This window comes from Stigmatopora argus, chromosome 7 (assembly GCF_051989625.1).
Source record: "Stigmatopora argus isolate UIUO_Sarg chromosome 7, RoL_Sarg_1.0, whole genome shotgun sequence".
In the NCBI taxonomy this organism is placed as follows: domain Eukaryota; kingdom Metazoa; phylum Chordata; class Actinopteri; order Syngnathiformes; family Syngnathidae; genus Stigmatopora; species Stigmatopora argus.
In genome coordinates, this window is record NC_135393.1 from 9,863,557 (window position 1) to 9,887,535 (window position 23,979).

A 23,979-nucleotide genomic window follows, 5' to 3' on the forward strand; every position below is an offset into this window, starting at 1 on the left:
TTGAATTGAATGCTTTTATTGTCATAATACTAGTATAATGAGATTTAAAGCTTTGACAACATAATGTACAAATAACAACAACAGACAAATAAATATTCAATAAATAAGAAAAAACTAAATAAGTAGTCCAAGTGAGGTCAGCAGAGCGGAGCGGCCTTGTTCCATCTGAAGTCCAGGATGAGTTCCATGGTTTTGGAAACGTTCAGCGCCGACTTGTTGAGAGCGCACCACTCGCTGAGTATGGATGCAACAACAAACAAACAGATAGATAATCAATATATAGTAATGATAAATAAATAATCACTAAATAGTAATAGATAAATAAGTGGCCAACATAATAAATAAGTAGTATAAGTAGTTGTAATAAGTCTTGATTAGGTCTTAGGTGCAGAACTCCAGTTGAGTATGGTGATTGCTCTTGGGGAGAAACTGTCCTTGAGTCTGTTTGTTTTGGCTGTTATGGGTTTCTAGTGTTTTCCAGAGGACAGCAGGTTGCATATTGTCTTTTATAATGCTCTCTGCCCTTCTAATTTGTAGATGCTGGACAGGGTAGGTAGGGGGCAGTTGATAAGCTTTTGGGCTGTGTTGGTCACCCTCCGCAGACTCATACATTTGGTGGACTTGTCAGTTCTCTTGAAAAACTCATTTCTTGCTCCTCATTTAAATTTTGGAGCTGAAGTCTCACAAGAATGGGATTTAGCATTCATACTATGGGTAGAAATTTGACTCAGAAATATTTTCACAACAGCTAAAGCATACCACTTTGAAAATGAGCACTCAAGAGTCTTGCTATTTTTGCTACATTAGCATGACTTACCCCCTTGTGGGCGTTATGGGAAGTGCACCTTTCAGGGAAGTCCTCAAAATGGCTGACTACTGCATGATGTCAGCAGAATGAGGAAATTGACAACGTGTCACTTCACGTGATGATCTCGACAAATTCGTAGTGTGTTTTTTTGTAGTTAGTGGTGAATACTATTAGGTGGAGCGTAGGTTGCTCCAATTGGGTGTTCTTTACACTCCAGGTGATAATTAAGCAACAACGTTGAACCGAGTGGAAATAAGCGATTGCAATAAGAGGTTTTTGCTTTCAAAAGTGGTGTACATTTGAGAAGGTGTTTACATATCTTTGAAAATTGCTTTTCTTAATGTACTCAAATGGATAGTAGAGAGTGATGGGAGGTATGAGTCACATGTAGTGTATGTTTTATAAATAGAAATGTAAAAACATAAATCGAAGATGAATTGGAGTTAGCGATTGCTGTTTAATCACTCTTTACCAGCTTGTTTGGCAAAGTTAGATTTTAGCCAATCAGATTCAGTCTCACTCTGAGGGCGCGTTTAGCAAATCTGACCAAGGCCTATTCATTTATTCATCTTCCATACCGCCGATCCTTGAAAGGGTTGCGGGGGTTGCTGGAGCCTAACGCAACTGTCTTCAGGCAAAAGACAGACTACACCCTAGACTGGTCGCCAGTCAGTCATAGGGCTAACCGAGAGAAAGACAACCACTCTCATTGCCACTGAGTGGAAATCAAACCCAAACTGCTCGCACCAAAATCAGGCGGAAAAAACACTACTTCATCGGGTGGCTAATGTGCATTTATTTTAGTTCAATTTCGGGTATTTTTTTAACCCACTGAGTGCCATTGACAATGAAAAACGGTAATGACGTCTCATTTTTCTATCTTTCTGCTGCAAATTCAAATTAGTTTGTCACTAGTAGACAGACCATTTGAACAGAGGTCTCTCGGTACAAATGGATTGGACGTCTATAGGCGTCAATGGCAGCCAACGAGTTTTTGATCAACATCACTACTACGATTTACGTTATAGAAATCTTTTTTTTCCCTAAAATTAGTCTGATCTTCAGATGATAAGCGTGGCACAGTTATGTGCACTTTTAGTAGTTTTTTTAATAGTTGCATAGATAATAGCGGTAGTAAGCAGTGTCTCAAGTCCACGCTTAAGTCCTAGATAGCAAACTGCAAGAATCGAACCTTGAATTTGCAAAAACCGTAAGGCTCCATTGTCCAGTAATCCAGTTTGGACTGAACAATGCCTTCTGGAGTTGTTGGAATTGACTCCTCCCGCTTGCCATTTAATCCCGCCCCTCAGATAAAAAAACCCAGGCCCCACCTACCGCCATGTTCACGTTCTGTTAGTGCACTCTGGACTTCCACTTTTTAAGCACGCCTTCTACTTTACCTCCAACTGGAGTCCGCCTGACTTGGGATATTTAGGTCTAGCTTCCCGTTTCGCGTTGTGCCTGCGGTTGGCTGCTCTCCCTTCTCCTAAATTCGAAGACACGAAAAAACTGGTAACCGACAACCGGACGTTCGGGTTGGTAGAGTCCACTTTTCCTCCTCCCACTCCTCCGCCTTCTCTTTCGCGCTCCAATAACTGTTTCACTCTTCCCGCCTCTGCCACAGACGGTTTTTTGTGAGTCGGAAAAGAGGAGGAGCGACCGCAGGCGACCGGACGACTGAGATCGGACTGGAGACGGATTGCGAGTCCAAACCCCAACCCAGCAGTACCCTGCTGTCGCCGCACTGGCAAAGGCAAGACGGCTTTTTCTGTTTCCTGGCCCAGCGGACGTTATAAAAGTACAATTGGTGCAAAATCCCGTCCTGAGGAAGAGGCGCGGAGGACTTCTTTTACGGTTTGCGAATCGGGGAAAATCGCGGCAACATCGCTTGACGACGCCACAGTTGGTGAGTGATGGTATTACTCTTGCAGCTAGCATACTAAACAAACACTTTTTTCTCCGTGTTTTATTGCAAAACAAATACATTTTTTTCAATTGTTGGCTCTCCATATGCACACATTTCATTTTTTTCATAAATTGAAGACTTTCAATTGGAAAGTCTTACACTTTAATGTTACGCTGAGTGCGAGAATTTAGCATTAGCGTTCTCGCAGAGTTAGAATGCTGCAGTTTTTGTGCATAAATAGTCATAATATTTATTTTTACTTGCGTCACTTGTTTGTTACTAATATTTTCAAATTTTCTGATCATTTCAAATGTTTAAAATTTTTAAATCGGCAGCTTATTCGGGAAATCAACTGAGCTGCTTTACCGCATTCCGACGATTTCACCTGAGATTTTTTTCAATTTGATGCAAACATTTGACATTTTTTCTGAATCTCTTACATTTCTCAACCGATTTAAACCATTCCAACATCAAAATTTCCCAATTGCTTTGGAATTACTTTTCCACACTGCAACAACCATACTAGCTGTTAGCATTTTGTCTATTCCGATTGCTAACGTACTCCCTGCTTGCATCCAAGCACTCAATCATTTAAAATCGGTGAATGCAAAAATGTAAACTCATTTCAGTTATACGGTGACACTTTTTTTTAAAATACAGTCTCCATTTTGCTACATTTTCGGTTCTCCTATTCAGCATTCACGCACAATTTCAAAAACATTTTATGCAAGATGGACTAGTTTTTTATTGTATTTACAATGATTTCATCTTACAGAATCGGAATGAATTGCTTACGTCATTCAGTGCCATTGACAATGATAGACGTCCACCCATGTAGCTTTTATCATCTTTGCTGCGAATTTAAATGAATTTGTTGCTAGAACACATAAAATTCATTTAAACTGGGCTTGATTAACGTTCATTCATTCGCCACCAGCCCTCCTCAATCAAATATATTGGACGACTACTGCTATCAGTGGTGGCCAATAAGTTAATGATGTAACATTTGAGACATTACACCAAAAACTATGCATTAATGTGAGAAATATCATTGAATGATCTTGTCGTCTAAAAGAAAACTCCCCTAGAGGCTGAGTATTGAATAGGGGATTACATTACAGCAGCGTCTGACTGGAATTTGGAATCACTGCGCTCACCATTGCGTTGCTGTCTGTAATCTTGATTTTCATCTGTACTCCTGTGATTTGCTATAATTTTACATGATTTTCTTGCTACACAACACACTTTTCAATGTCGATCCATATGTATTGGGTGGCTCGCATATGGATTCTTCAACCATATACATTTGAACTGAACATGTTAGAACCATGCACTGCAGAATGCAGAGACAATAATTTTTAGTGGAACGTGGGAAGGTTTTTGAGTTCATTAGTTTGTTTAGACCTTGTGAGTGTAAGAAAGAACGATACCCCCTCCCCCACCAGCACACACCCACAGAAAAACAACACTCACTTTGACTCAAGTATAAAAACTTGGTTGGAAAGTGATGCAATCCAGTTAAATAATTTTTAGTACTATATATTTAGTTTAAACATGATCCTACGGCATCTGGCTGCAGATTTTGGTTACAGGTGAGTGGCAAGCAGCTGCATTCAACACCCCCCTCTTGTTGGGAAATGGTCCAGTCCAGTAATTTTCCATGCACCACACTGGCCTTGAATGTGGGTGTGGCTTAATTTCAGCGGCTGGGCAGACATTAGTACAAGTTTTGCCCACCCTTTTCTGAGAATTTTTTTTGGAGTAGATGTAGAAATTTATTCTTAAGTCGACCAATGTTCCATGTTCTGTGTCTAAACCACAGCGCAAGTGAGCCATACTTGAAGGCCGATGAATTTGACACTGATCAGCGTCCGTCTGTTTTTCTTTGACTGATTTATTTATCTTGTATTTCTTAGAGCAGATTACCCCAAAAAAGTATTACCTTTGTGAAATACTACTCTATATATTAATTTTGAGTGGATAAAAGAACAATTCAAAATCTTGAATTGCAGTCAACATGACGACACATGAGGGGTAAGGAAGGCAATTGTCCACAAGTAGTTCCCAATTTCACTTCAAAGTCTTAGTTTTGAAGTTAAAAATTTAATTCATTAATAAAAAAATGTGGTTAATTCTACCAAAAGAAAAGGAATTTCAAATCAACTTCATTTCATCCACCCAATATCATAGATCAAATGTTGCTGCAGACTACGGCCACTCAGCGATTTCATGTTACACATCCGGGTGAATGAGGCAAAATATATGCCACAGGAAGAACATAAAATTAAGATGAATTTAGATTAGGTCCCATTCCTTGTCCCCTGTACATGAAAAGATGGAATGGTTTGGCAACTACCATGCGTTTAAGAGCATAGAAGTGCAAGGAATAATTAAAATTAAAAACAAGTGTGACTGTCGTCAGCCAATAAACAATAGAAATGACATTACCATGCAAGCCCTGCCAATATATAGGACACAACAGAGGCATAAACATGTCTATTTTTCATATTGTGCATGGTGTGAATACTATTTATGGAACTATGTTATTTTCCAGTTTAAACATCCTCATATCAAACAGTTTTCCCCCGTCCTTAAGCATATTACATAACATGCCATTAAAATCAGGTTGAACATGTTTGTCTACCATTAACCTCCTATTACCTGGCGTCCACATGTGTGGACATCACATTTTTGGTTGTCAGAGATTACAATGTTTTGGACTATGTAACATTGTCCTGATGTCCACTCATGTTGTGGACGTCATTTTTATCAGAAACTACATCATGTAAAAAGATAATTCTTTGATTTTACATTCATCAGGTCCCAATTAGCCTAAATATCAAAGAGAAAATAAAAATGCATGCCTCACAAAAGCCTGGATCTTAGGAGGTTAAAATGAATCAAAATGCAATAAAGCCATTCAGGCTTTGGAATCATTTTTCTTTACCTTTAATGTACTAATAATTGAAAGCAGTGTCTGTTCAACTTGCACGTCAGTGTGCAACGTCATTCACCTTTACTATATCACACTGTATGCCTAGGGCATTGCAATGCATTGTGGGCTGTGGTAGCCATTTTAGAAGCGCGGTATCCATGGTGAACATTCACAAGACTGTATAGTCACCAGAAAGATAGTGTGAAAATGCAAGAGAAGAGGATTTATATTGAAAAACTTAACCAATAGGACTTGCGGACACTTTTAGCAGCAAGCTCTTGTACTGTGCCCAAAGGTAGAACCAGTCTGGTGTCGGCTTCAGTAGTCCGTCCCTAAAATGTCTCACAGGTAATGAGACCTCCTGTGTTCGAGAGACCAAAACTACTATACTGTTTTTCCACAAGTAACTCTAAAGGAGAGCCTCTACCTGAGAGATGGATTAATTTAATTTTCGGCAGCCATATTCGGGAGCTAATTGGGGACAGGAGTCTTTGCGAACAAACTTACATTGTGGCTGGAGCTTTACCTACCATTCGACAAGGAAACGTAAGTAAAATCGCAGTAAAAAGCTCAGAGCTTTTTTGAGAAATTGGTCTCCAAAATATTAGTAAAAATATGTGACCAAGGAAAAACACAGTTTCAGGGGTTGCAGGTGATCGATACGTTGGCTTTATAGCTTCTGTACCTGTTCAGTCTGTTGCTATCTTTTTCCTTTCTTTATATGAGACTCAGACAAAGCCTTCTTGACTTTCTGGATTCAATAGAGCTCGTTTCTCAAATAGCCGCGCGTATGGCACAGGGGTAGCCAATGCATGGCAAGTACACAGCACATTCAGAGATACTCGCATTTGTCTGGCTAAATAGCATGGACGTTTAAAATATCGGCTAATTTGCCTACTTATAGGAAATACTGGCGTTTTTTTTCCGCAGAATTGCATAACTACCAATGATTAAATAAATTGAGAGACCCGATTAAGAGTTAGAAAATTACAGTAACAGAAACCAAGACACCAGTTAAAAAATATATCATTTTTTTTTACACTGGACCTTTATTCTATATGCGACCAGACCAACAAAAAATGTGTTTCCCCCGCTTAAAGAGTAGCCTCTAGTTAGCAGGCTAAAGATGAATGTAACAGTCCCGTTCAAAAAATGTTACCCGCACCAAGAGAGGTAATGTCTGCCATCTTGGGCGGATTGAGTGTAGATCGAAAAAATGGATTTTGGTGATCAGTTCTGGAAATGCAGACCTGCATTAGTCTGACATTTGTCCCCCCTCCAAAAAAACGAAACAAGAAACAGTAGCCTAATGCTAACCTAATGAAAGACGCCATTCATGTGCTCTCAATAATTAGAGATTCTCTTGTCATCATTCCAAGTTTTGCTTAAATTAATAACGTAAAGAAATTAGTTCGCTTGCTGTGTAAAACAAATTGTGACCTTTTTTTGGCCAGATCGTTCAATCCTCATATTCACCTTTGTTTCATCTAGATCAGGGGTGTCAAACCGGTCCTCAAAGGGCCGCAGTGGGTGCAGGTTTTCATTCCAACTCAACAAGAGGATACCTTTTGCAAGTGTAATCAGTTAATTAAAGTCAGGTGCTACTTATTTTAGAAGACACCTGATTGGTTAAAATGTCGGCACTGGATCGGTTGGAACAAAGACCAGGACGCACTGCGGCCCTCGGCGGAATCGGTTTGACACGTAATCTAGATACATGCTGTGATGACATACTCCACTTTCTAAGTTGGTTCTAAAATACTGCCATCTTGAAAGAAACAAGTATTCATTGTATGCTTTATGATGCAATCACTAAACACTACATAGGAAACAAACTAAGTTTTTGACATCTGCCAAAGGCATTGAAATCAGCGTAAAATTTTATGATCGTGGAATTGTGGATTTCTAGCGGAAGGTTTCCACAGTGGGGTTGGTAGTTCCAGCAAAAGTGGAAACTCATGAGGGACAAATACAGAGGCTTGAAGAGGAGAATAAGGGACACTGGTGGAGTCCACTTTTAATTAAAAGTAGAATTACTCGGAAAAAGGACTAGATCTTGCACCCTATGGGATCCTAGTCACCGCCAGCGTTAGTGACACCCCCGACTCTAGGGAACTCCGGCACATTTTCAAATCAGTGCTTGCAGGATAACTATATGGCTGTCCCTTGCGCTACACTTGAGGTAAGAGAATATAATAGACGGTTTATGTCACACGGGAATGTGAAAAGATGATGGATGGCCTCTTCGGGGGGCTGTTCTGGGCTTGACCTTGGCATGTGTTCCCATTCTTTGAAGTGGTCGATGGATGGTAACCTTTGACTTGACCTTGACAGGTGTTCAATTTCTTTTATATGGGTGGTGCCCAAGGTTTTGACCTCTGCAGATGTTTTGCCAAGGGGGCGTCCTTTTGATGTAGGTAGTTCCCTGGTTTGAACCTCCACAGCTGTTTTCCAAGGGATACATGTTGGGCCACATCCTGACTTCTGGGATCTGCCTGGGCATGTCCGTGGGAAGAATTCCACCCATCCATCCTCCCCCTGTCAGTCTAACCACAACCTACCAAGATCAAAGGTCACCCCTTGGTAGGCACCTGCAGAGGTGCAAACCGAGGAACCACAAGATAAAAGGACATCTCTTGGAGAACACCTGCAGAGGGGGAACCACTCACATAAAAAGGGGAACACTTGCCAAAATTCAAAGGTCAATTAACCACTTCAAAGGAAAAGGAACGCCTACAACGGTGAAAGGTCAGCATCCATCAAGCACTTAAAACAAACAGGAATACCTGCCAGGGTCAACATCCATCAACTATTTCAAAGGAACAAGGTCCAAGGTCAACAGCCATCATCCATTTCAAGGAAACACCTGCCAAGGTCAAAGGTCAACATCCATCAACCACTTCAAAGGAACCGGAACACCGGCCAAGGTTTAACTTCACCAACCACTTCAAAGGAACGGGAACATCGGCCAAAGTTTAACATCCACCAACCACTTTAAAGGAACGGAATCCATCAACCACTTCAAAGGAACAAGAACACCAACGGTCAAAGGTTAGCACCCATCAACCACTTCAAAGGAACAGGAATACCTGCCAAGGTCAACATCCATCAACCAATTCATAGGATCACCTGCCAAGGTCAACATCCATCATCCATTTCAAAGGAACACCTGCCAAGGTCAAAGGTCAACATCCACCAACCACTTCTAAGGAACAGGAACACCAGCCAAGGTTTAACATCCACCAACCACTTGAAAGGAAGAGGATCATCTACCAAGGTCAACATCCATCAACCATTTCAAAGGAACAGGATCACCTCCTGATCGGCTTAAGGTATCAAAATAGTTGATGGCAGACACATTGGAGATCTGTAAAGCTATAGATGACTGCCAACCGACACAGAAGAAGAAAGTTATCACAGTTTCACTGTTGGAAGAAGACAGAGTTAAATATACAGATTATAACAAAGAATGGAAACCACTCCTCAGCTAAAAGAATCAGAAGGCCAGCTTGGATTTTATATCAAAGTGCCCAGGTGGCCCACAACACATTCGAATTGACCTTTACAAAAGTCTAAAAGCTAAAGTATGGAGAAAGAAAAGATCTCTTCATGATCCAAAACACACAAACTCATAGCTGAAGCTCAGTAGAAGTAATGGCATGGCTTGGGCTTGCATGGCTGCTTCTGGAATGGGCTGACCAGTCTTTATTGATGATGTGACTATGATGGTAGGAAGGAGCACACTGAACTTGAGGTCTACAAGATCGTTTTACTCAGCAGTTTACAGAAAATGCACGCAAACTAAAAGAAAGGTTTCATCCACGTCCACTTTATTGCAAACTATGGACTATTAGGTTCAACTGACTTTTGGCATTCTGAATTTCTATTATACAAGGTAGGTGGTTTGGATGCCATTGTTACAAATCTACAACTGCCTCTAGAAGGCTTAACATGTCTCATCCATCTTACCAGGGTTTATTTGAGACAAGCTTCAATGTAGTGATAACTGTCAAGGTGGATGATTTGAAGAATTCACAGCAGTGCAATATTTGTTATGCAGAATGTGTTCAAGTAATATAAAACGCATAGAAAGAAAATAATGCTTTAAAAATATGATTCATGAATTAGTGTTGTAAATGTTTCAGTGTTGATCATCCAGATATGCCAACTTTAGAATGAATAGCTGGGGCTGCCACTGGGCAACAGTGACTTTCAACTCCCTCTTAAGATTTTTTATGGGGTTGAGATCTAGAGCTGGCTAAGGCACTCAAAGATCTTAAAAATGCTATTCACGAAGCAACTCCTTCGTTGTCCACTGCGGTCTTTGGGATCATTGTCATGCCGAAAGACCCAGTCATGTTTCATCTTCAATGCTCTTGCTGGTGAAAGACTCAAGTGTCATTTTCACGGCTTCAGTACAATGGCAGAAGTCAGGGCACCGCTTCTTCGGCGACTTAGGTGGCACTCAGCGCCGAAGAAGGGATAGTTCTCTGTAGAAGAATGCCGCGCCGAATAATACTGAAGGACATTGTCTTGCCTTGATCTGTTTTCTTTGGATTACATTTCGCATCGCCCACATTACCTTATTATAAAGACTATGCCGAACCTATTCTGGCGGCTTTGTTTGGATTTTGAATCGTCGTTGAAAATGCCTTCTAAGCACCTGAGTAATCCAAGCCATGAAATAAGACCAAGAAAAAATGAAAAATGATGACAGTGACTGAAAAAGATACGCTACATATGCCGAAGGTGGGCAATAATTATGCCCGTGCAATAGGCCATTACGGCATGGATGAATCTACTGTGCGTTACATAAAGAAAGAAGAAGCGAACATTCCAAAAACGGCAATGATATCTTTTCCAAGGACACCAAGCGAGTGGCAACCACTAGAAATAAAATCATCGTTAAGATGGAGAATACACTATCGGTCTGGATCTCGGACTGTAGGGAGAAGATACCTCTGGATACCATTATTAGAACCAAAGCCAAGACCTTATATGATAGCTTAGCTCCTGACGAAGACGTTGAAGATGAACCCCAGCCTAGTACCAGTGTCGCTGGTTAGCCTCATGGTTTTGGAAGTAAGGGCTGCTCAAGTGACACTCAACCCCCCCAACTGATGAGGATCCCATCGGAATGATGCATTTGGGGAGTGAAGAAGCAGTGGACAATCAAGAGGATGAAGAACATGTTCTTACTTTGAGAAATGTGCAGATCTTCAATATGGCAGTCTGCAACAATGGGTCCAGGAGATTGGTGACAACATGGTCAGAGCCATCGAATTTGGCAATCGTTTTGACAGTGTCATGTTCTTGTACACAAAAGAAACAGCAGTCACAATTCCTTGTCCACTGAAAACCGCAGAAGCTTCTCCTGCAGCCCCTACGGCCCCCCACTGAACAATCCAATGATGGGGATTTGCAACGATAGGGCATTTTCCTAATATGTTCGATTTATCCTTTACCATGCTAACTGATGTGGCGTCTCAAGTCTGTGGGTTTCTGAATTCATTTCCTAAACGTAATTTTCCATGTTGTTCGTAAACAACAGCACGACTGTGGCTAGAGGGACCATAATAGCTCCTTCGATTGTTGTTAGGATGTTCCATACTGTGTTATAAAACCACAGCTAAAATTTTGTGTCATTCCTTCAGACAAACAATACTAGGCATTGTCATTCTGCCTTTATGGTGTTATTAATTTTATCATGTTTGGAAGAAATGGGCACCAGTGACATCCTAAATCCTATTGCGGGAGCTTTGACGATTCTCGTGTAGTCTTCAAAGAGATCAGATTTCCATGACCAGAAAACCTTGCAACATAAGACCACCCCCTACTTGAATTTACCTGAAAATAAATAAGAATGGGTTGCTTAGCTTCATGAGATGGGCTGAGTGCTATTAAAAAAACAAAAAGAGGTGGAGTCTTTAGGGTTGCATGTCCCAAGATTATATCACAGGATAAAAGCGAAGTCTTTCGGTCTTTGTTATTTAAAGAACTTCTGCTTCGTACATAGCTCTGGATGCTGCAACCATTCGTTTTAATGTGATTTGGAAATACTCGATATTCTTTAAAGCTCTTGGAAAAATCCGATATCTTTAGGACAGATTACAAAACTATTTTGAATTGGTAATCTAGTGATAGACCCAAGTTGCGCATTTATTTTGGTGGTTTGGCAAGGTAAAAGAGTGTTTTTTTTCCATAATATGTATTGCCTTAATTTTAAGATTACTTGAGTAAAATCTTATGTTTTGTACATTTATGTGGAAACTACTAAGTGCTCATCTATAATTCTAATCTGTAAAAGTATTAAAGGCATTCAATATATATATACATTGTTACATTGTTTTAAACTACTCTAGCTAACTTAAATTGGTAGTTTCAGTACACTACATTAAAATGTTTTTGGTACGCTACAAAAAAGTTCTGGTACATTACATAAAAGATCTTTTGTCAAGTAGACATAGAATTTCAGATTTCACAAGCAGGAATAATTTAAAAACAAATTGTTTTTAAAGAAGAGGCACCTGGAGCCCTTGCTAAGCATAACCTGTGGTGCTAGACGTAGCAGTTTTACTGCAGTAACTACGTGAGCAGGAGGAGCCATTTTGAAACCTTATGTCGACTGCAATTGAATAAAGGGGAAACAGGGAATGGGGGAGGGGAAGTGTCGTGTTGCTCGCACGATTACCACTGTTCTAAATCCTGGATCCTGAAAGGACTGCAGTTTCTACTGCTCATGTTCACTTTTGATGGCCCTTGAACATAGATTCTGATGGATTCTACTGTACCACATAATATTCTTTGATTAAAAAAATATAATTGGGAGCTGGGCCACATTCATAGCTGAACAGATGAGCGCTAGCATCCATCAAAAGAAATCGCTCACGCTCAGAAGCGAGCAAAGGGAAATAGAAACAACACTGTGAACCAAAATTCATTAATATGGATTTTCTTAAGATGAACATGTCCCTGCTTTTGGACTGTTTGTTGAAACCCCCTTTCTGCTGCAATGGTTCAGTCCGGGCTTGGCTGTAAAAACTTCCAACTGGAGCAGGCACACTGTTAGTGTGGGGGAGGGGTGTTGCCGCTGTGTCTGACTCCTGGTTTCAGACGCAACTGATTGGTGCTAGCCATAGTACAACTGTAAAACTTTCAAACATGGCTATTTTAAAAGTACTCATCATATAAAATGTTCAACAGCAACAACAACGCATACATATTTACTCTTTTTGATTAAAAAAAGTATTTTCTTTGCTCGTTGCGATCTTGGTTACATAAATTGACTCAGACTTGTGTGCGTTATGGACCAAAGTACATTCTCTATTTTATTTACATCCAAAATAAGTTACACGGTAGCATAACGCTAAGAAATACTCGACACACGCTCACTGAAAAATGACGCTTCCATCCCAACCCCCCACTTTTCCTTCTACTCAGCCTGTGAAAAACAAGAACAAAGTATGTATACTCCTTTTTCGGCAAGCTAGGAGGCGGTGCTTTTGGAGGGCGAATTTTTGCGTTATTTGTGCTGTTTTTGTGTGAAGTTCAACTTTTTTTTTAAAAGGCCCTATTCTGAGCAAAATTGTACCTTCCATTCGCCTGGGGAAAATTACTCTGGAATAAACTAAAGTATAGTTTTGCTACAATTTGAGATTACATGATATTGACTTTTTCAACTCCAGAATGCAAGTTGCCTTTGAGGACCAGTCTGGGCAGCCGTGGTCTAGTTGAATGGCTTCGTCCAACAGAGCACAAATGTTCTACGCCTCCTCCGACAATGATAAACGTGTATTTTATGGCTGATCCAAATCGTCTGAGCTTTCTTTGAGAATATTGTACATTTTTTTTTGAAGATACGCATGGAAGCATTTTGTCCAGGGGACGCCTGACAAGTGGCGAGGACTGTCAAAGTCAAATTGTCTTTGCAATGAACATTTGAGCCCAGACAGCCACGAAAACTGGGTATCTTGGCAGATGTGTCATGTGAAGATGTTCGCTTTTGAAGCCATTGTCTGTGCCAATGACCTTCCTGGAAGGCACTTGTAGGCCGCTAGCTACTTTGACGAACACAGCTAAAAACCTACTCCCACCAACACAAGTAGAGCTAGCCCTTCACCAAAAAAGCTCAAACTGCCACCAGGAATGTGAGGTTTGCAGTGTGACTTTGACTTTTTTGGGGGACTATTTACAAAGAATCTTGAAGACGTCGTGCATTGTCCTCATCTGCTGTCATGTTGAATGATAGGTTTTCATCATCGACGGTTGCGAATACTACCTCTTATTTAGAGTCCAAAATCCTACTATTGAGGCTTTTCGTATCCTGAATCTTATGTAAGTAGAGATGTTCATAAGTAGAGACGCCACTGTAACTGCTGTTATTCAGATGTACAGACACTCCCCTACTTACGAACGAGTTAGGTTCCGAGTGATTGTTCATAAGTTGAATTTGTTCATAACTTGCTCAGTGCTATATTTTGTATTATAATTTATGTTTAAGGCCTATATAAGTATATTGAAGGTTTATATAAGTGCATTTGTATGTTTAAGGCTTGTATAAGTAACACACACTGGTTTGTACTGAAAAAAACATTTAATAAAATGGAGAGAATACATACAGTACTGTATACATACATTAGAGAGAGAGAGATTTACTAGAAACTGGCCGAAAGAAGCTATCTAATGACGATTGCAGTTTTCTTTTTTTCATCATAAATGATGCGGTAGCACTGTATGGCATCATTCAATTGATTTGCAAACTTTGTGCAACGTTCAATATTTGGGTCCTGCTGCTCGATCTTTATGTTTATAAATGGTACTGATGGTCGAACGATTCAAGTTGTATTCACGTGCAACGCTCACCACTTTCTGACGCGCATCAAGCTTCGTTATTATTGCCACTCATTTCAAATGAAATGGCTTGCCTCTTCCTTGCACCTCCCTCAATAGAAGTATTTCGCTTTTCACCAACAATATTCAATAATGGATGCACGAGATATTTAATGATACAAATGAAAAAGGTTCTTTGCGCACTGGAGATACGTTCACGCACTTCCGCGTTGAATTTTGAATTTATCGGATAACATTTAAAAACTGCTGAGCCAGTGAAGAAACATTAATGTCAAAATAGCAAAATTTGCTTTTTGGCAACATTCAACATCCTTTATGGGTATTCAATAGCTATGCATTTTCAGAATCGTGCAACAAAAATAGTTTTGTAACGCAAGGCATGTATCTGGTTATCAGCACACCAGCAGACCTGGTGGCCATTTTAAATTTCAGTAAATCCAGATGAGCCAAAGTGAGGTTGGGGGAAGGGGAACAGTATGCGCTGTGCGCAGTTTTATTGGAATGCAGACTCCGAGCTCTCCCTGACTTGCCTTTTGATTTTACTGCACAAGTAAATATAGTTAAAACAATATTTTAAGAAATAGGGTAAGATTTTTAATTTTGTGTGTGCGCTTCATTTTCCGGACCGCTGATAGGTAAATGGTTAACAGTGATCATGTAACCTAGTTTCATAGCAACACCACAGACACTGGAAATTATTATTTTTTTGTTTACACGCTTTTTTTCCATGCAGTTCTATACATGAGAATGCAGTTTTCTGCTGTTAAACATTCCTTTTCCTTATTGTTTTTTCCTTTCTGGGTGGTAGGCGGAGTCTGTTTTAAGATCCACTCATGTCTCAGCAGAGCCTGCTGCTCGCAAGAGAACTGGTGGCCATTTTGTGTTTCTGCACTATCACAGGGTGGGGGATGGGCAAAGAACGACATGCTGTTTGTTCGGTTTTTCTGTGCTTCATGGATTTCCAAGACAGGCTGGCCTTAGAAAATAAAGTTAATTTGTGAATATCACACTTGATCTTACATTTATTTACCAAATGCATAGATGCATGTTTTTTATTTTTTAGAAAAGATCGAGTCAAAAAATTATTTCTAAAACAACAGTACAAAATATAAAATAAGAAATTATGTAGTGTGTTTAAAGTCAATTTTAAACATTGGTCCCAGTCGTCCTTCTGCAGCTCCTTGTTTTCAAGGACCACCCCTGTTCTTGCATGGTTCAGCCCGATCAACAACTGCTCCGTCTGCTCTCATAGCGAGGGGCTCTGCTCTGCTGTTGTACAGCGCAAGGATACGATTAGCTACGTTTTCATGTAGTGATTTTGTGTTGATTTGACAAAATGCCTATTTATGAATGCAAACTTTTGGGATCCCTCCTGTTTTTGAACAAGTGTTTGTTCAGCTTGTTTCCATACATCTGTCGTAACCAAGAATTGGAAATCCGCTAAATATTTACTTTTTCTAAGGCAATGTTTTTCCCATTAGTGAGATTGCTTACTTTTGTGAACACAGTGTTTTTTTTTTTCATATGAAACAACGAAAGGGGGCCGTAAGAGGGGGAGGGGGCATAATTGTGTGGCATGGGAGCAGTTTTGCTGCTGCAATGGATTGTCTCATTTATAGCTCTCTGTGCTTTGCCTCTATATATAATTTTAAACCCTCATCTATTTTGAACCAATTTTAATGGTTTCTTGGCTTGAGTAGTCATTTGTGCTGGTTTTCTTTTGGTTTTGTTTAATTTTTAAAAAGTTTTTGGTATGGTCTGGAATAGGCTCCTCCCCTTATTTTCCTTTCCTTTTGGTCGGTGTTATTTTCGCAAATAATTTTTCATCTATATTTTCAGTATATCAACTTCATTCACATTCATACCTAAATTATATCATCTCTGATTTGTATTTAGTTTTTTCTTTGACAAAGGACTACCCCCCTGCCCTCTTTCCAAATGGTCTCATCCGTACTGGCTGTAGTTTTCCACATGGTGTACTAGTCTGTGCTAGAGTTGGGGGAAGGGTGTTGCCTGGCAACTGCTTGTGCAATTTACTCCTGTTCTGTCTGTCTGCACTGCTAGCTACAGTAGATTTTGACAACCACTACACCGTCCCGTAGCACACTATAAATATCAGATTTTGAGATAAGTATATACAAAAATAATTGACACTTTATATAGTTTGACTCTTTATGTAATCGAAGGTAATTGTGTTATTGTATGTATTGTTTAAATTTGTAATTGGATTTCTAAATATTGAAAGCCTAAAACTCGTTTAGTATTAACTCATTGATCGTTAGCTCAGGTCACACACTTTGTTCCAAGACACACCCCGGTCTTGGAACGAGATGGACTAGTCCTTGAAGAGCTCCTCCTCCTGCCTGTTTTCCTATGATCCTGCACAGACTTTCCCTTCCCCCACTAGCCTCAAAGGCCTCATTTACTTACATGATATAGACGGACCGTTCTGTGTAGTTAAGCATATTTAACATTAATTTCGAATTAAAATCTATTCATACATGTGCATATCACTTTTGATTTTAGTTGGAGGTCTTTAGTTTCACAACCATTTGCTTTCTCATCTCATTTTCTGAACCGCTTTATCCTCATTATGGTGCGGGGGAGGTGTGGGGGGTGCTGGAGCCGATCCCAGCTGACTCTGGGGGCCAGAGGCGGGGGGAGGTGTGTGGGGGAGGGGGGGTGCTGGAGCCTATCCTAGCTGACTCTGGCAGGGCCAGAGGCGGGGAACATCCTGAATCGGTGGCCAGCCGATCGCAAGGCACACATTCACTGTAACATACCAGACTATTAGTCAGACTTCTTTCAAAGTGGTGACAGGATTGGTCGACCTGCTTTAGTAAGAGTGCATGTATTGAAAAATATTCAAATGTAATGTAGCACGCACCCTATCACATGATTCACCCCTTCCCATAACAAAATGGGCTTGTCCGAAAATAGCTCCTCCTCCTCCTTCCTTATAAGTTCAGCTGCTGTACCATTTCCCTTCCCCCACAGTTACAAAGCAACAAAAGCTTCAATCTTAAACATCCTGCTCAAGGTTAAATTCTTTGACTTTTAGGCATTCAGGTGTTCATGATATATATTGTTTTAGTAATTAGTTAGTCCTTACACTCTTGTCAGTTGGTTCTAATAATTGTGTCAAGGTCATGATTTCAAAATGGCCAACAATTTGAATATGTTGTGGCTTTTATGTAGCATGTTAGCTAACCAAACTGCTTGTGGAAACGTATTTATTCTTGTCTGCGCTTTGTGCTTTAAAACGGTCTTCCTCTGAAACAGAATACCTCGCTACTTTTTGGGTGTATTCAGATGCTGACATTTACCAGGATATTGACAGGTTCTGTTAATTGTCACAGGAAGTGATTTTGATTTGTGCCAGTAGTTTTAAATACCAAGTTTTGAGTTTTGTATAGTTATTAAGGGTTATGTTCAGTTTACAATCATGTCTGGTTATCTTGGTCAGTGAATTTTGATAATTTTGTCAAACGATAACCATAATGTGCATCTATGTTTTGTCGCGCTCAGCCCTAGTCTTGTAGTGTTCCATTAACTTGAAATAAAATATGGTTGCAGGCTATGTTAAATTAATGTTAGATTCTTAAGGCCCCTAAATGTTACCGAACAGCGATGCTGCAACCTGATGTCTCCGACACAGAGCCTCCTTCAGCTAGCTAGTAGGAGAGCAGCAAACAGCAGAGCTAACGGCCATTTTGAGTTACTGCACTGAATCCTGTCGCAGAAAATGAAGCCGCTGGGTGGGGGAGGGGTATATCGAGCTCTGCGCAGAGTGCGCCGGCGTTAGAATGTTGCGGTAATCATGCATCTTGTTTGCACCGCTTCTTACTTCTTTATCCTTTATTTAATTGTTTGCTGGAGCTTCCTTGATATTTTAGTTTAATCACTTGAGAAATACTTTGACCTATTGAATATTGTTGTGCAACTGCACAAAAATCTCATCTGACGAAGTAATTATTCATTCATCTTCCGTAACGTGCAAATGCACAACAATTTCATCTAACGTGCATCCTTGTAAAGGTTGTGGGGGTAGCTGGAGCCTATCTCAGCTGACTTTGGGCCAAAGGCAGACTACACCCTAGACTGGTCGCCAGCCAGCTCTGTAGGGCACACAGAGAGACAGAAGACCAATCGCACTCACAACCATACCGCCACCGAGCGGGAATTAATCCTGCACTTGCCTGCCCTGAAGTCAAGCGAGTGAACCACTACAACATCTGAATCAAAAATACAAACAAAGCCTTTACAGCTAGAGAAGTGAAGCTAACTTACCGGGAAAAACAAGTATCCTCATATAATGTGGTTCAAAATCGGATATTTATTGTTACCATTTTCCCCCCATAATTTATGTGGTTATTACTTGGTTGGTATTGAGTTTATATTTTCCCTTACAACGATATAATTCACCTTAAAACTCATGAAGCATGCTGTGTGCAAATTCAAGGCTCATAAAATTTTGTACTTTTACAAATTCGGAAGGAGCTCCAAAGACAATGTTCTAGACTACGGGAAATCTTCCATGTTTTGCATAACCTCTGTACTGCTCCCGAGACTGGCCTCGATTCATATGTTCCGATTGGCTGAGTATTGAGCCAATAGGAATGTGGGGGGAAGGGAAGAAGACTGGGGTTCTGCTGCTTGTTGTTCGCTTCCAGTGTCGTTTGTGTTTATCAGATGGCAGGCCAAAGGTAAACATAGAAATAAGAGATCAAACCAAAATTTTGATTTGGAGCAGGGATGAATTGTGGGAAAAGATAAAAGCTCTTCTTTCTGGCTCACCGAGCTAAGCCGTAACTGTGGACAAGTTCCACGGAAAATATATAACTATTTTGTGTTATAAAATAAAGCGTTACTCAAAAATATCTAAATGAATTGTTTAAAAAAAGGATAGAAAAAGCCAAACGAACAGTTGGTTATTTGGGTATACGCATCTGGTAAGGACTTTCTAGAAAGGGACAACTGGGGTGTTCACAGGGTTCTAGAGGTCCCTCTAGTGTTTCATTTTAAACGCTGCAACTACTACATTGCTACGCAGAGATTTCTGTCACCAAACAGTCGACAAGGTGAACGATTATGAAGTGACCCCCCCCTTAAGTCAATTGGGCTATTTAACCCTGAAAACCTTATTATGCCCTCTAATATTACTTTGTCACTCCACAGGCAACAATGGAAGTTGTTGTAACTGAAGAGAAGAAGAAGATCTTCCGTGCTCGGAAAACCATGAAGATCAGTGATCGGCAGCAGCTGGAAACTCTTCACAGCACTCTGTTGACAGCTGCATCGAGTGCGTCTGAACCATCTCCGCCGCCCCTAATGAATGGCTCGCACAGAGAGGATGGACAAAGGGATTCCGAGCAAAACAGCCAACAGGACTCAAACTCCCCCAATGCTACATCGCCGGCTTCTCTCACCTCCCAAAGCTCGCCCGCTCCGTTCCTCTCGCTCAATTTGTCCCCTTCGCCAGTACCGTCACAAAGTCCAAAAGAAAGGGATGAATCCCCTTCAGACCCTTCGTCACCATTCCGATCTATACATTTTGAAGAGAAAAGGGAGGAGGAAAAGACTACATTTCCTTCATCCTCACCCAAGGACATCTCTGAACCAGCAGCGACGGAATCCAAAGACAAAACTGAGGTAAAGAACTGAATCAATGTTGAGCTGCTTAAAGTTATTGAACTTTAAAAAGGACTGACTTTATATGTCTTCTTTCAGGAGGACCAAACTGCAACAGAGGACAAAGGTAACAATTCAGTCAAGGATCCTCATGAAGAATCCGCTTCTTTGCCTCCCGTATCTACTGGCACTGCCCCTATGGAAACAAACACTACAAAATCCAAGGACACTGCCCAAATAAAGTCTTCTACTTCCAATTCCCCAACTCCTCCACCCTCTTCCTCGGGTGATACAGAACTGGGAAAGGAACTTGTGGAAGGGTCCGACAAAGAAGAGCCTAAAAAAATCTTGCTAATACAAGACAAGGTGCATGATACCATTGTTCAAATGTCTCAAGAAGAAAAAATAGACACCAAGCAGCCTTCCAAGCCATTGCGCCCTTCATCCACTCCACCTTCAAATACAGGTAAGTCTAACTGGCTGTCAAATCCAGCTCAGTTGCATGTTCTCCCCCGGGCTGCGTGGGTTTTCTCCGGGTACTTCGGTTTCCCCCCACATTCCAAATACATGCATGGTCACGGTAAATACTAAAATGAGACATTCGGTACAACGCTGAGTGCGCGGAGAGGAGAGAGCCCGCGCATGTGCGCGCGCGAGAGAGAGAGAATGCGCTCGTAACATAACATAAATTTAACTTAAATGAACTTAGATTACGATACAGACACATAAATCATAATCTTACCTTACACTAAAGTTAATTCTAATTTAGATTTTTTTTTTTTTTTTTTACTTTTCTTCTTCTGGTCGGCTTGGCTCTTTTTGCCTCGCTTCCACCTTCACATTTAGCTGGAGTTTTTAAAAGGAACCTATTTAATGATGTTTGGTTTTTTGTATCCCCTTCAAAATATTACAAAAATGACGCACACGTCCTCACAATAGGATAGCGCACGGCCACTTGCCAACTTGTCCGGGTGCTCCTCTCTTATTGGCGAGCCAGCTGCTCCTCTCATATTGGGGAGCCAGCTGTGTACATCAGTCATGTTTTTGGATTATTTCGTGCTTAATAGCGATTGTCATCATACACCTTTTCTTTGCATTACCCTTCATTGCACCTGCTATTTTTGGACCCATTGTTTTTCCCTTAATTCTGCACTGACGAACGCAAAAAAATCACAGGAAAAATGCAACGCTCCAGCCATTGCTCTTAGATATCACTAGGACTAGAGTTGACTAGTTTGGTTTATGCTGTCATGTTTGTTTCCTTAATCATTTAATATGAACAATACATTGCCATCCAACTCCAATCACATCACAAGATTAAAAAATGTCTGCATTTGAAATATGAAGAATACTATAATCTCTTGCATTGTACTCATGGAACAAAACATGTTTATGGGTGTTTTCTTTTAAAACAATTGTGTAAAATATAACCCATTTGACTGGAAAAGATCGATGCCATAAAATATATGGCAGTCACTTAAAAAATTACTTTATATATGTTATCTTTGAGGTGATCTCAGTATCTATTGATGTTTTGTGAAATACCACATGCAAGTTGATAGTATAACTTCACATCACATCTTTTTTTTCTTCCAAACAGTGTCAGAAGAAACAAATTGTAGTGCTGGAATCAAGCGTACTTTGTCAGAGGGCTGTGACAAAGAGGGGAAGACTGTAGAACGGGAGGGGAAAAGATTGAAGATGGACCAAGGGGAGTTGGAGGCTGAACTGGAATTAAAAATCACGGCAAAAGCCGGCAGTCATCACAAGCTTGAGAAGGTAAGTGTACAACTGCTCTACTTCACCACATTTAGAAAAATTGATCCGTTTCCACTAAACAGTGCATCTGTTTTCCATCTTTGTAGATCGTGCAGCAATTAGTGGTTAAAAGTTTGAAGGACCTTCAGATGACACTTTTTGAAAACGATGTCCGGGAGTTAAAAGGCAGAGTTGACAAGGTTAACTGTGCCACAAGACACCAAACGACCATCAGTGCTCTTCAAGTAAGATCAAGAAAACATTGAAATAAACCAGTGTTCTCAGCGTTTCACCTTAGCCTCCGTATTTTGTTATAGTTTCATTTCATATTTATCAAGTTCAACAGTCAAGCTACAATTCGTTAATAGATTGTTTTTCTGTGATTTAAAAAAAACAGTACCAATATATATTTTCTCAGTACTAATCTTGATTTGTATTTGTCACCAATTATCACCCTTTTTGAAAACAAAACAATGTTTACTGGTGCTATACTGTTTACCTGTCACTATAAATCGTTGGCATGGATAGTTAGATAAAGGCTGTTATTCTTTACTGTTATTCCAGACCAATTAATTAAACTAGATTATTTCTCATTACACACCAGTTACACTAAGATAAGATATTTGATCATATCCGACAATTACAGGAGGCAGTTATAATGTCATGCTAATTTACCTTTAATGTTGCACTGACATTAAAATTCACTTATTGTAATTTCAAACTGGTTTGATGTTTCAAACAGCAGATTGCTAACCGTGACTTTTGCTAGAAACTAAATGACACTGTATTTGGTTTTTGTACTTTTGGGTTTCACGTGGGGACCCGTTGTGTCTCTTTACGATACGAAAACACTTGAATTGAATATGTGTAATTTTTGTAAAATTCTCACTTTTCAGGCCAAGATAAACCGACTAGCAAAAAAGTTTGGGGAAGCAAATCAAGCATCAGAAAACAAAAGAAAACAAGAGGTGAGAAACAAGTTTAAATTACCTACATTGTTTGCATGTGTTTCTTAAGTGATGAGGTGTAGAAGTGCTGACAAGATATGCTGTCCCAATATTTTTAGGCACTTGCTGCTTCAAGTGCTTTGGCAGCTGCGGCTGCTTCTGCTGCTGCCGCCGCCGCTGCCGCCAAAACATCGTCTGTTGCAAATACAGCTCAAACTCAACGGTAAATAGTTCATATAGAGATTAAATGCCTGTTCCTGTTTAATGTTGGGTTTCTTTTTTGGTTTTTAGTATTATTTTATGATTCAGGTTATCATCAATTTAACAATCACATTTTGAAAAACCTTTTCATGTCGACTTTACCTTTTGCTTGTTTGAACATAATTGTACGCTTGTACGAACATGGCAATACCGGACTGAGCTGTTCACAGTGTGAATACTTGTCCCGGGTTGCTATGTGCAAATTACTGCATAGAACACTGATGGAAAGACTAAAGAAACCTTTGGTCCCCAAAATTCATACCATTCCATGTCCCACGTCGTCGGTCTATCAGGATCATCTTTAACGTAAAACTCAATTTCTTCAGAGTGGTTTAGACACACGTGTCCAGGTCTGTTTTGTACAATAGCTTGGGTCCTTGTCCTGAGTCTTGTGACGTTCTGCAATATCAAAGCCTGCACACAGTGTAGTTACAACTACACCCCTCCTTTCAACAGCGAGCTCTGTCACCAGGCAGTAAAGCCACAGCCCCAGGTAGCCAGACAGCAAGTGGTGCTCAATCATGTAAAAACTCCTGCACAATATTGCAAAAAGAAAAAGGGAAAGGAAGAAAATGGGGGGGGAAAGGAGAAACAAAGGCCTATCAATAACAACCTGGCAAATGATCTGACTGAATACAATGAAGGGGAAAAGAAGGACATTACACTACGCCCACTTGAAGAAAGTTATGTACCCCAACTCTAAGAGAAATGGATGGTCACAGGTTATGCTTCTTAAATATTTCGATATTTAGTTCCGTATGATATCTACCGCAATTGGGTAAGGAAGGTCAACTACTTGGGCTTAATGGGCAAGAACTTGAGGAAAACTATGAGGACCTATATCAAGCGAAGATTACCCGGGCCTACCCAGCGTCTGCTGGAC

The 23,979-nt window shown here is 40.3% G+C and overlaps 1 protein-coding gene and 1 long non-coding RNA gene across 4 annotated transcripts in view; one reads left to right on the forward strand and one right to left on the reverse strand.

The window, feature by feature from the left end:
- On the reverse strand, positions 1-2,671 carry LOC144076960 (uncharacterized). The gene is made up of 2 exons (XR_013300835.1): positions 2,144-2,671; positions 1-234 (listed from the first exon to the last, which is right to left on the reverse strand). It is a non-coding gene; the product is annotated as an uncharacterized LOC144076960 (long non-coding RNA).
- atf7ip (activating transcription factor 7 interacting protein) overlaps positions 2,126-23,979 on the forward strand; it is a 26,105-nt gene continuing 4,251 nt past the window's right edge. The window contains exons 1-8 of one of the 3 annotated variants that reach the window (XM_077604341.1): positions 2,126-2,343; positions 2,433-2,714; positions 19,678-20,151; positions 20,230-20,596; positions 21,731-21,909; positions 21,996-22,133; positions 22,785-22,856; positions 22,955-23,058. In XM_077604341.1, coding sequence (XP_077460467.1) covers positions 19,684-20,151; positions 20,230-20,596; positions 21,731-21,909; positions 21,996-22,133; positions 22,785-22,856; positions 22,955-23,058 — 1,328 coding nt within the window. In that variant the 5' untranslated portion in view covers positions 2,126-2,343; positions 2,433-2,714; positions 19,678-19,683. Of the gene's footprint in view, positions 2,344-2,432; positions 2,715-5,850; positions 6,196-17,281; positions 17,540-19,677; positions 20,152-20,229; positions 20,597-21,730; positions 21,910-21,995; positions 22,134-22,784; positions 22,857-22,954; positions 23,059-23,979 lie in introns of those variants that run through there. The other 2 variants (XM_077604339.1, XM_077604340.1) reach the window with 2 other exon arrangements.